This window comes from Oratosquilla oratoria, chromosome 9, assembly GCF_046742065.1.
Source record: "Oratosquilla oratoria isolate Oo_2021 chromosome 9, ASM4674206v1, whole genome shotgun sequence".
Classification (NCBI taxonomy): Eukaryota; Metazoa; Arthropoda; class Malacostraca; order Stomatopoda; family Squillidae; genus Oratosquilla; species Oratosquilla oratoria.
Window position 1 is genome coordinate 71,878,635 of NC_134785.1, and position 13,021 is coordinate 71,891,655.

Here is a 13,021-nt window from a genome sequence, read left to right on the forward strand (position 1 = left end):
GCTATTCATATTGGCTATGAAGGGGGGTTGGTAGTAATCTCACCTCCATGCCAACTGGTTTCTGGTGAGATATTTCTCTGGTGTCACCTTATTCATTATATTCAGTGAAACCCTATATCTATAGGGTGCCCAATGGTCCACACCGCCATTATGACGGTACCTCTAAATCCAAAAAGCGTCCCTTTCCCTCACACTCTTCACACTACCAGGCCCATATGCACTTGCAAAAACTCACAGCTCCCTTCCTAGTTTCACCTTCATCCACATTAACCTTGAAGAAACCCCCTTCCACTCCACCACATGCTTACCCATCACTTCATTAATATAGCCACCCTTTCTTTCCCTTGTCCTCTCTTCACTCCTGACACCCTTCCAAACCCACTTCTCCCTTTCAATTTTGTTTCACTCAATGCTATCTCTTCTCTTTTACTCTCATCTGTACCACATCCACGCACATTAAAAGACCCAAACCTTAGGGTTCTGGTTGGAAAATTCCCAGACCCTTTTATGCCTTTTTTTTTTTTTTCAGGAATGTACACTTTGAGGCTACAGAGGGTAGGATGCCTAGTCTTATCCCTATCCCATTTTTGTCACCTTTTACGACTCAAGAGGGCAAAACCAAGGGCTTTTTCTCCTTTACCAGGGAGGTGTCCAAAATGAAAAGGCACATACCCACCCCCACCCATTCCACTCCCATCTGTTACCTTTTCCTCCCTCTCATCTTAGCTGCTCATGGAGCTATGAGAGTAGTAGAGCCTAAGTTAGAATTAGAAATGGAGAGAATGAGTTTTGGGAATGTCATGTTGCCATGGCTGTTCAATGTGTACATGGATGGGGTGTGAGAGATAAAGGTGAGGGTAATGGGCAGGGGAATGGAGATGATTAAGGAAAATGGAAAAAAGTGGAAAATGAACCCATTGTTGTTTGCTGACAACACTGTGTTTTTGGTAAGGTCAGAGGTGGCATTAAGGGAGTTAGTGATTGAGTTGAGGAAGATATGAGATAGGAGAAAGTAAATGTGGGTAAAAGTAAGGTGATGAGATGTACAAGGGGAGAGGATGGCAGCAATTTAGAAGTGGAAAGCTTTAGGCACTTGGGGTTGCATGTGCCTGGAAAGGGAGGAGTGGAGGTGGGAGTAAATTGTAGATTGAGAGAACCAAGTGCCTTGGAGGATGCAAAAGTGTAACAAGAAATATGCATTTGGGAATGGATGCAAAGAAGAGATTATATGAAGGGGTGATTGTACTGATGGCACTGTATGGGGCTGAGATATGGAATTTAAGAATGCCAGAGAAGAAGAGTTTAAATGTATACAAGTTGAAATGTTTAAGTATGGTAGGGGTCAAAAGGTTGGATAGAGTGAGAAACGAGGAGGTGAGGAGAGCGGGGATGGAAAATGAGATAGGGTTGATGAAAGAGTACTGGAATGGTTTGGATGGAGTGAACATGAAAGGGTCATTAAGCAGGGAAGGGAGAAGGTGGGAGAATGGAGCAAGTGGAGAATGGCTGTGTATTGATGATACTGTGATGCAAAGAAGGGAGCCTTGACGCATTGCTTTCTGACACAGGGCAATGGGCAGAATACATAAGTGACTTTGTCATCCATGAGGAGCAAAGATTAAATTTGTTAAAATAGGTTTAAACTTTAAGTCAACAAAGAACCAAATATACTTTATTAGAAAATTACAGCTTGGAAGGTATGTCAACCAATATTTCAATATGTGCCACAACCTACAGAGAAGAAAACTTTGCAGCGATATCAGAAATATTCTATTTCTCTTAACACAACCAAAAGTTAACATGGGGCACCTAAAGTTATCAAGACTGAATTAACTTTTTACTTGGGTCAAACATATATTTTTTGAAATGAAGATGCACAGTTACTGGTACTGGAACATCTGCTGCATGTTTAACTTCACTATTTTGCGCACCTTTACCTTTCTTTTTGCCGAGAGTCTGCAAAGCAGATTTAGTTGCTGTTTCAAGTCCATTCATGAAGTATACTTTTACTTTGCCACTTTGTCCAAAAGTACCCTCTATGGTTCCAGTTTCTCCAGTAGAAAGTTGAACTTTTAATCCAATGAAAAGTTGCACATTAGTATCTTTTTTCAACAAATTTTTCACAATCACACTATTGTCATTTACCATTCTCTCAACATGTCCTTCTTTGCTCTTACACTTGAAAACTTTAAGGCACTTTAGTTTTATTTCAGGATAATTTTTATCAACATACATATCAATCACTTTACCATGAAAAGCAATGCGACACATATTGGTGTGAGTATCCATATCCAATTTTGAGCCAATCAATTTTGCATTTGGTATGACTGGAATAACTTTCTCAAATTCCAAAAGTGCAAATTGAGATATGTTTCCTTCTTTACCTTTCATGTCTTCCAGTTTCTCTTTATATTCATATTCCTTTTCATAAGTGAATTCATCATCCGATCCAGAAGACTGCGAGGTAAAAAATGAAACCTTTGCCATCACCGTTTCATGCCCCATGCTGATATGGAATTTTGCTTTTGCCTGTATTGGACTTTTATAATAACCAATTCTTTCAACTTCTGCCACGACAGCAAAAGCAGTCTGTATAAATCCTGGAGAACACACGTACCCCCGTTCTAAAAGTTTTGGATCAAACTGAGTGACGCAAATACCTAAACGATCCCCTTGCTTAGCACTCTCTACAGCCTTTTTAAACATCTGCATTGATTTCACTTTTTTAGTCACCTTAAGAGTTGGAATTTCAATTACATCATTAACTGTGACTTTCCCCTGCAGAACTGTTCCAGTCATGACAGTTCCTTGTCCCTTTATACTAAAACAATGGTCAACTGCATACAAAAATGGCCCCTCACCATCTCGTTTAGGAAGATATGCCATATTCTTTAAGGTTTCCATTAAATCAACAATACCAACTGGTACTGTATCTACTGCATCTGGACCTCCAGGCTTTGCAGCAACTGTCACTATCTTGGAGTTTGCAAACTTTGTGTTTTTCAATGTTAAAAGCAATCTCTTTGTCATTTTCTCAATCGTGGAATTTTGTTTTTCAGCAGGAATCAAGTCTACTTTGTTGAGAACAATGAGCATTGTATTACAAAGAATCTCACCAATGACAAGACACTCAGCTGTCTGTGTTTGTATTCCTTTGGTTATGTCTACAACAAGTATCATTGCATCTATTATTTGTGCACCTCCTATAACAGTTCTTATAAGAGAAGAATGTCCAGGGCAATCTACAAGAGTAAATTGAAGTTTTTCATACCCATGTTTTTGCAAATCTTCTGGGGCATCCACTATAAAACAGCTAAATCCCAAGTCTAATGTAATTCCACGTTCTTTTGACTGGGGGTTTTTGTCAAAGGCAGCAGTACTTGATACAGTACTGAGGGCCTTTGACAATGATGTCTTTCCACTGTCCACATGGCCAAGAACACCTATGTTGAAGTTCAATACTTTGCAGGCCATGGTGCCCTAAAATTTGCCTGTAAAATAAAAATGCAGTTTAAGAAGCCTATATATATCTATTACTGTATAATAAATACAGACGTATGTGTTCAAAGGCCACAATCCCCCTTGTAAGAAGGGTGTTCCAGTCAATGCACACACCCTCACTACATACCCATTCATACCACCCTTGTTGCTGTTGCTACTTCACCATAAGGTGATCACCTCTCTGGCCCCACTTGTCTATGGTGCAGATGCAGGGAACATCCCATCTAGCCACATCACTTTTTTTTAATCTCTAACCACATATTCCTATCTCTTGCACCCCCACTTCCCTGCTCTACAATCATACCACTTAAAAACATTCCTTTTCACTCCATCTATCTCATTCTAGGACTTATTCCTACTTCTGCTTCCACTAGCATATTAGCAGGAGGGGAGCAGTTGATCAGCTCTTTCTTGTGTTTAAAGGCAGAGGAAATACAAAGTTCATAAGAAGAGATCTTGGGCCCAGTATAACAACCAAATTTAAACTAATACAAAAATATTACAGGTTGTTTTCCCTTCTACACTTCTACACTTTAGTTCTCATTTATCTGAGTGACTTTAATTCTCATATATCTGAGTTCAGTATAGTATTTAGTGTGAGTGTAGTAGTTTCAGAGTTTTGTGTAGTTGGGAAGGCTTATGGGAGGATCTTGATTGAGAGGATTAGGAGAGGAACAGTGTGAATTTAGGACGGGTAGAGGTTGTGTAGATCAGATTTTTGTGGTAAGACAGATATGTGAGAAAGCTATAGGAAAGGGGAAGGATGTTTTTTGGGCTTTTATGGATCTGGAAAAGGCTTACGAGAGGGTAGACAGGAAGGCACTGTGGGAGGTTTTGCTGATATATGGGACAGGAGGAAAGCTTCTAGGAGCTGTCAAGAGTTTTTACATGAGTAGAAGAGCATGTGTCAGCATTAGAAATGGAGAGATTGAGTGGTTCAAGGTAAAGATGGGACTTCATCAGGGATGCGTTATGTTGCCCTGGCTGTTCAACTTGTACATGGATGGGGTGGTGCAAGAGGTAAATGCAAGGGTGGTGGGTCAGGGATTGGAGATGGTTAAAGAAAATGGAGAAAAGTGGGAGGTGAGCCAGCTGTTGTTTGCGGACGACTGCGCTTGTGGCAGGATTGGAGGAGGGATTGAGGAAGTTGGTGACAGAGTTTGGGAGAGTGTGTGAAAGAAGAAAACTGAAGATAAGTGTGGTTAAAAGTAAGGTGATGAGATGTACAAGAGGTGAAAGTGGCAGCAGAATGGAAATGAGCATTAAGGGAGAGCAACTGGAGGAAGTGGATAGTTTTAGATACATGGGTGCAAATGTGGCAGGAAAAGGTGGAGTGGAGGTGGAATGTAGATTGAGAGAAGTGAGTACATGCCTTGGTGGATTGAAAAGTGTAATGAGGAATAGACATTTGGGAATGGATGCTAGGAGGAGACTGTATGAAGGAGTGATTGTGCCAACAGCACTGTATGGGGCAGAAACATGGAACATAAGAGAGGAAGAGAGAAGGAGCTTGAATGTGTTTGAGATGAGGTGTCTGAGAAGTATGATGGGGGTTACTGGGCTAGAGTGAGAAATGAGGAGGTGAGGAGGAGAACAGGAGTGGAAAGGGAGTTGGGAGATAGGGTTGATGAAAGAGTGTTAGGATGGTTTGGACACATGGAAAGAATGAGTGAAGAAAGACTAGTAAAAGAGGTACAGAAGGCAGATTTGGAGGGAGTGAACATGAGGGGATGTTCTAGGATGAGATGGATGGATGGGGTGAAGGGGGCTTTGGGGAAGAGGGGAATGTCTTTTGAGGAAGGACGGGAGAGGACAGACAGGTGAATGGAGAATGGTTGTATATGGATGATGTTGTGATGCATGAGGTGGAATGGGTGGGAGGATGGGGGGTGAGGTAGTATGTGTGAGCAAAATTTGACACAGCCTGAAGGGATTTCTCCCCGTCTTCTCCTTTTATGTGTGGGGGGACGGAGAGGGGGGGGTCGCTGATTTAATGAAGTGGCCTTGCTCTGGATGGACTGTACCTTGCGACAATGCCTCTGACCCAGGGCAGTGGACAAGGTGCAGGGATGACCCGTCATCCAGGAGGTGCTAAGATAGGAGGGAGGGTGGAGAGGAGTGGAGTGTATTTAAGGATGGAATGGGTGGGAATGATTTTATGCCATTTTCTTTTTGGCTACCTCCCTTGTAAGGGGGAAAAAGCCTTGGTATATGTATGTAGTATTGGATTAGCGGAAGTCTGTTGCAGGCAGTCAACAATCGTTACATGAGCATGTGCGAGAGTTGGGAATGGGAAGATTAAATAGTTTAAAGCAAAGGGGTGGCTATGTCAGGGTTGTTCAATATGGATTGGGTGGTATGGGAGTTGGTGAGTGAGAATGGAGGGAAATTGTAGAAGAGCCAGTTGTTGTTTGTAGGTGACATTGTACTTACAGCTGATTCTGTGGAGACACTGTAGCTAGTAGTGACTGAGTTTGAAAGGTTATGTGAGGAGAAAGTAGAGAGTAAATGTGCACAAATGTAAAGTGATGAAATATATGAGGACTGATGGTGGTGGTGGGCAGGATGAGGGTTTGAAGGTTGTTGACGGTCACTATTTCATTATGTTGGGATAGGTATTATCAAACATTTGCTATAATTCTCAAAATTTTATATTTTCACTGATATCAAGACTGGCCTAACATATGTACTTTGATTATGAGAGTAATACTACCTTCTGTTCTGGTGTTGAAAGTACTCAATGAAATTCCACACACAAATATTGTTGTGTCTGGGATAAAATAGGAATAATCTTATTTGCAGGCCACAGTGAAGGCCCCTGAAGGGTGCCAGAATGGATAGCAAGTAGATTGTGCTTGTGAAAACATCACAAGGAACTTGTATGGTACCCCTATACATGAAATTTCCCAAAGTTGTGAATTGATAGGTATTTTTTTCTGGAGTGCACATCTATATGATATAGCATTAGAAAATTGAATATTAATTCATTATAATACATCGATGTAATATATGTTTTTCTTTGTGGAAAGGAGAAAAAAAGAAAGTTGCTAAAAAACAAATACATTTCCGAACGAAGCTAGAATCATGGGATCGAGATGGTTCTGTCCAGTCCTGCTTAAAGCAAATAGGAGTGGTTACTTAGGCCTGGAATATGCCCTCATTATTTCCGTCAGTACCTCATTCGGTACATATTTTTAAAACAATGCTACCGACCAGATCTATGCATTTCTTAAAGCTATGCAACTCCTGTACATCCCGCAGTCTGATTGGATACCAAAACCAGCCACCAACATCCCTGACGACGATGACCCTGATGACCTATGGGATTATAGATATTGCTTTACTAAATGCAGGTTACATTAGACAAATTTATCATATTTTAATTTCTTAGACCACTGTATTTAAAAAAAAAAAAAATGGCGTCTCAAGCAGCCCCCGTGGCTCTGTTTGTAAGTGTATTGGTTATAGCAACCTTTTCTGTTTTTGATTTAAGAAAAATGTATATTACATGGATGTATCATAATTTACAAAATATCAAATTCTCTAATGCCATATTGCATAGGTGTGCACTTCTGAAATTTTACCCTTTACAGTAACCTAAGGCTCCCAGATGAGAACAAAATTCATGACTTCCAGACCAGTGCCTGAAGAGGGATGAGAAAGAGCTAGGGCAAATATCAGATTCTATTTCAGTATCATGCAAACATATTTTTCACTTTCCTTTTTTAATTTGAAAAATCCATTTTTCTACAGATTGGTTTGGTTAGGTTATATTAAATTAGGAGTATAGGACAAATTAAGCTTCACCTCAAACATCTGTTTGTTCAATTCTTGAATTTTACCCTTTACTATACAGCCTTATTCTGACCCACACATAGAAATAAACAAAAATAGAAGTGTTCTTCATATGCCATTAACACATATAGAGTTATAATGTCAACTGTGAACTAGACCCCTACGTTCTATGATTTATCTAGTAGCTCATGGCTATTAAATGTCATTTCAACAACCTACTATCTCGTCTAGCATGCAATGTCATTCAGATCCACAATTTTATGCAAAATCACGAAATGTTAAACCTTTTTACATTGTGTGCTCTATATGAGAAGATAATCACAAAACATTCCCTTATATTTGATACGTAACTTAATTCCAATCTGGACTTCACTATCATCATCATGCAATGATCATATGATAATGATGTGAACACATATCTTCTCTATATATCTCATGCAACCTATGACATGATGTCATAGACAAGACATAATCGTATTATGTCACATACAAATATTTTACTAGTAAACCCAAACTCTGCTTTGCTTTTTTGTTCTACCTTTCAAAATAAATAAGCAATCGGCCTTACGTCCACTGGCACAGCGTATTTCGTGGAGTGACATGTAGGGTCCTGATAGGATTCTTGGCAATTTAATTAATTATGCACAGCACCTGATGGCCATGGAATGGAATATGAGACGCACCTGAACTCCTTTATTATTTACATGTGTAAAAACTCTCAACAAATAAAAAACATATATATACAAACTCAAAATCTCGAATGAAAAACCACCACTGATTTTGTGTTCGGAGTTAAGATAACAGGTACTGATCGCCTCTAGCTGCTCTAGCACAATAACATATTTACATTAATTACAAATGAAATTCAGCTGTCCATTATATCAGAGTTTATTCTTAAATATTTGTACATTAAAAATAGGAAATAAAGAAGGGCTGCAGAAATACCTATTCTATTTCAATAACTTTTTCAACCAATCGAGCTAAAAGTATTCTGGTAAAAAGAAGAGATGAAGTTAATGTTGTGTAAATTCGCTGAATGTAAATAATGTACTCAATAGTCGAATTTTGGTAAAAGTCAGTCACTAAGCTTGTGACCTGTTTCGTGGTGGAAACGCAAGGCGAACGCACCAATATTTTTGCTTCAAAATTTAAAATTTGCTCCAGTTTCTCGACTTTTGCCAGACCACCTTTGTATGGAATTAAGAATATATTGATATGAAGATATTCAAATAATTTTCTTTTGTTGGGCTGTATAAGTTGATAACAATAAACATAACCCTCATTCAAACATGACATGCAGTACATTTCGAGGCGTCATTCTCCCACTCTTGAGTGATAATTAAATCCTGTACAGCAGCGTTTCCCAACCTTCTCCGACCATAGCACAACCTGTTGTCATATTTAGCAGTGCAGCACCCCTATCTTGTTTTAATAGAGGGATAAAAGAAAGTGAAGTTTACTGCTTGATTATTTACTTTTTGATTCCTTAGAACTGAAACAAATTAACAATATTGTTTGTAGAAGAATAAGAACACAATAGAAAAATAAAACGCATGGAAAAAGTAAAAAATATACAACTGGGTAATCAATGATACATATATCAATTTGATTTTAGTGTGCATCACTTCCCAGCTCCCCGTGAAGTCGGGCCGTGTGGTATGAGAGGCTCATAGGATAATGATGTCAAAAACTTGTCTAGCCTCCTCTTGAAAGTCTCGGCGCTGACTCCTTTCAGGTCTCTTATGTCTCTGGGTAGACAACTGAAGAGACGTGGTCCAGCACCAAAAAAGCTCTCTGTCTAGATCTTTTTTCATGCATACAGAGTAACTGCTTACAGCTTTCCTCGCACGGGTCCTACCAAACCTGGGGTGGTGTTGTGCACTGAAGGCCCACGGCGATGGGGTTGGTATAGTGCCCTCAAGTATCTTCCAGGCATATATAATGACGTAATGCTCTCTGCGTCTTTGGAGAGAGTATAATTGGAGGTTTTTCAGCCTCTCCCAGTAGCTGTTTGAACCTCTACCAATCCTTCTGAAAAACACTCTGAACCTGTTCCAGCTCTTGGATCTCATTGATCTTATGTGGCGACCATAGCTGGCGGGCATACTCCATCTTTGACAACACAAGGGTCTCCCATTGGGGTAACAGGTGCTCTGGTGCACGGGTTTTGAAGGCTCGTAGAAGCCACCCGCTCATTCTTCTACCAAACTTTGCAGTTAGGGCTATGTGTTCTTTGAAATTACAATCACTGCTCACTCAAACTCCCTCCCAGGTCTTCGAGTGCCTCTTTTTCTTCTATTATTTCCTCTCCCACTATGTATATAAAATGTTTGCGATCCATGTTTAGACCATATTGCAATACTTCAAATTTATTGTGGTTAAATTTCATGTTATTGACATTTGACCACTCACAAATTATTCTAGGTCTTTTTGCAAAATTTCTGCATCCTCTACATTACATATTGCTCGGGATATTCTAGTGTCATCCGCGAATGATGTCACCTTTGAGTCAGCTATATCTTTGCCGATGTCACTGGCCATGATTAGAAATGAGAGTGGGCCGAGCACCGAACCTTGTGGCACTCCACTGATCACTGTCGAGTCTTTGGAGTGTGTGCCTTCCACCACCACTTTCTGTTTTCTATTATGAAGAAAGTCTCTGAGCCAAATACCGAGCTTACCATTAATGCCACACACTTTTACTTTGTGTAGCAAGATCCCGTGATCCACCTCATCAAATGCTTTCGCAAAGTCCAGGTACACTACGTCTATGTTCTCCCCACATGCTACTTTCTCGAGTGCATATGCATAATGGTCCAGAAGTTGAGAGAGGCATCATTTATCATTGCGAAAGCCATGTTGGACCGGGTTGAACTGGCCAGTCCTTTCTCAGAAATTTACTATGGACTTCCGAACCACCCTCTCAAACACCTTGATGATGTGGAAGGTGAGGCAAACAAGCCTGTAATTGGAGACCATACCCCCTTGAACCTCCTGTGAAAATGGGGGTAATTAGGCCTTCTTAAGTGCCGATGGTATGGCACCTTCCTCTAGTGATTTTCTCCATTTTATACTGATCGGAGCCGTCAGGTGAATCTTTCTGAGAAAACTATGATAGTAGATTGTTACCTTTTTCAATAAATTCCGTTAAACTTGGTACGCCAGGGGTTACGGTAGAAATTGATGAATCTTGCTTCTCCCATTAGGCGAAACATCATCGTGGATGTGGGCCACGTTCTCCCGTTTGGGTTTTTGGTATCGTCGATACCAGCACAAAACTTTCAGTTGGTTATATGGAAAATGTTGTGACATGGGATGCTGCCACCTTTCTCCTTATAATACTCAAAGTTGTTTGGCAAGGATCTGTCATTGACATTGGTGAATGGAGAGCATTTGTTGTGATTCACTCAGTTTTGCTGATGTTAACACACAAACGATCGAATGTTATTGAAACAATAGACCCACTCTCGAAGAAAAATAAGCTGCGATACAGAGTAAACCGTATATTTCAACCACTGACTGTGATCCTCTTCAGCAGATACATACATAGAGTAGGAAACAAGATGATATATACAGAGGGAAATTACAACAAAAGGAAACTAGGGAAGACTCAAGTCACTTGCCCTTGATGGGGGTCAGAAGATAAATTTGTAGGCCTATACTACCAAGCTGCTGATAGAATCTGACCATTGACCTTATACGTTGAAATTTGGAAAATGTTTGATAAATGAAGATTCAACAAATTTTCTTTTTAAACTACAATGTGATTTACACACTACGGCTGCATTCATGCAATCTATTCTGTGATCTAACAGACTCAGATGGAGGAATACAGCTGAGAAACTACATCGAGACTGAGTAATCTACTGTGTTCTGGGAAATTTTGTTTATGAAGTCTTCAGAATCTTTAATGTGGGAATTGGAGAAACTCCCTGCCTTAAACATTCTGAAGACTTCATAAACAAAACTAAGAGACAAAATATCCCAGAACACAGTAATCTACTGTGTTCTGGGATATCCCAGAACACAGTAGATTACTCAGTCTCGATATAGTTTATCTATTCACTAACATATATGTTCAAGATCTTCTCAATTTTTAGAAACAAAGTTGTAACCGTTTCAAGATAAACATCCTCCTTCAGCCCCCAAAATAATTAATTTCACCCGTCTTTGTGTTACTTCCAATGTTTTCTCCTTTAATAATACTTTTTTCAGGCAAAGAAACGGGTTCCGACCTTCACCCGGTGGTAGCGAATTTGTACATGGAGAACTTTGATATCAAGCCAACCGACATGTTCTGGTTTGAATTAAAGTAGAATGGGAAATTGAAGGAAGAATACCTTTCCTAGGTATATTAGTGATCAGATGTCCAGACCACCTGCTTTTCGGTCTACAGAAAGCCTACTCATACGGACAATTATTTGCACTTTTTTTTTTTAGTAATCATCCAGATAACATAAAATGCAGCATAGCTTCTGGCCTTTACATAAGAGTTCTCAGAATTTATAGCCCGGCGTTTTTTAGCCCTGAATTTGCATTAGTACGTACTCAACTACTAAGAGTACCTGGACTGGTTTTTTGACAAAACCCCTCAGCAAAGCCAGTTATTATATAACATAACATTCCAACGCTAAATTTGTCTGGGACAAACAAAGTGTTAAATTTCCATATAATTATTCCATCCATCCAGTTTCAAAGTTATTACCTAGCAAACAAATTAAAATCACAGTTAACTGACAATAATCTAGACACAGTCCCAATTCGACACCCACACTTTAGTGGATGCTAAAGCTTACCTCACCTTGATTAACAACATATTTCCTCTAGCAGGATGTAATGGAACTGCCTAGTACGGGCCTTGTGGTCTCTTGCAATCTCCTCTCTTATGTTCTTAATATTCCCGGAAAGCTTCACTGTACGTGACCTGCTCGTTACGTACAGAGTGTATGAGTAGAAATTACCTACTGTACTAGATTTGTCGCTCTATGAGCGTAATAAATTTATATAAACAAAAGCCACGTTTCTGTTGCCATCCCGACACTATTAGGTTGAATCCTGTTGTTTTTCATAACGCATCAAATTCACAGCATAAAGCCTCATCTCCACCACACATTTATCACAGGTTCAACAGATGAATCGTGTTTACCAATATGGAGTTGATGCATTCTGACACCTAAAAAACGGTCACAATGCATTATCCCTTTCAACAACGTAGAAAACGTGAAATGAACGCAGTCTGCCTGTTGAAACATCGATGTAATGGTAAGATATGAATAACCCACCTTAGGAATAAGGATCGTATCTTGGTTCCAGATACCAAAAATGCGACAATCACATTTTTGGAGTAAATGCGTATCAGAATAATGTAGTCATACCTACTAAAGCTCAGTCATTTAATTGAATATAATGCCAATATCATATTATAACATCTAAATTAATAAATATATATATATATATATATATATGTATATAGGAAATAAAATCTTATAATTTAATATTGAATAATTAAAACAAACAATGCATATAAATATGTTTTATTTTTAGATAAGAATAATTATTGTTTTCAAATCATGCATTAACTGGTAAAATGTAATTATGTGTTGAACCTATCCAACAATTACCTAAGTGAAATTACTAAATTTTGAAATCCCGCACTTGAGATAAATTTGTTATCTCTTACTGAAATCTCTAATGCCGAGTATAGCGAAGTATTGCTCTTAGTTGT

General features: G+C 39.2%; 2 protein-coding genes across 7 annotated transcripts in view; both read right to left on the reverse strand.

Moving 5' to 3' along the window:
- LOC143028568 (zinc finger CCHC-type and RNA-binding motif-containing protein 1-like) overlaps positions 1–13,021 on the reverse strand; it is a 478,714-nt gene that overhangs the window by 438,063 nt on the left and 27,630 nt on the right. The window lies entirely within an intron of this gene.
- Positions 1,657–8,120, reverse strand: eEFSec (eukaryotic translation elongation factor, selenocysteine-specific). 6 transcript variants are annotated; one of them, XM_076190860.1, is made up of 2 exons: positions 8,066–8,120; positions 1,657–3,491 (listed from the first exon to the last, which is right to left on the reverse strand). In XM_076190860.1, exon 2 carries the CDS (start codon positions 3,472–3,474, stop codon positions 1,819–1,821), a length of 1,656 nt encoding a protein of 551 aa, XP_076046975.1. In that variant the 5' UTR covers positions 3,475–3,491; positions 8,066–8,120; the 3' UTR covers positions 1,657–1,818. The 6 variants fall into 6 exon arrangements, with proteins under 6 accessions (XP_076046975.1, XP_076046976.1, XP_076046980.1 ...); XM_076190861.1 differs by having other exon boundaries at positions 8,045–8,116; XM_076190865.1 differs by having other exon boundaries at positions 8,069–8,091.

Coding starts and splice junctions, on each gene's coding strand:
- eEFSec (XM_076190860.1), bottom strand. CDS start 3,474: ATGGCCTGCAAAGTATTGAACTTCAACATAGGTGTTCTTGGCCATGTG.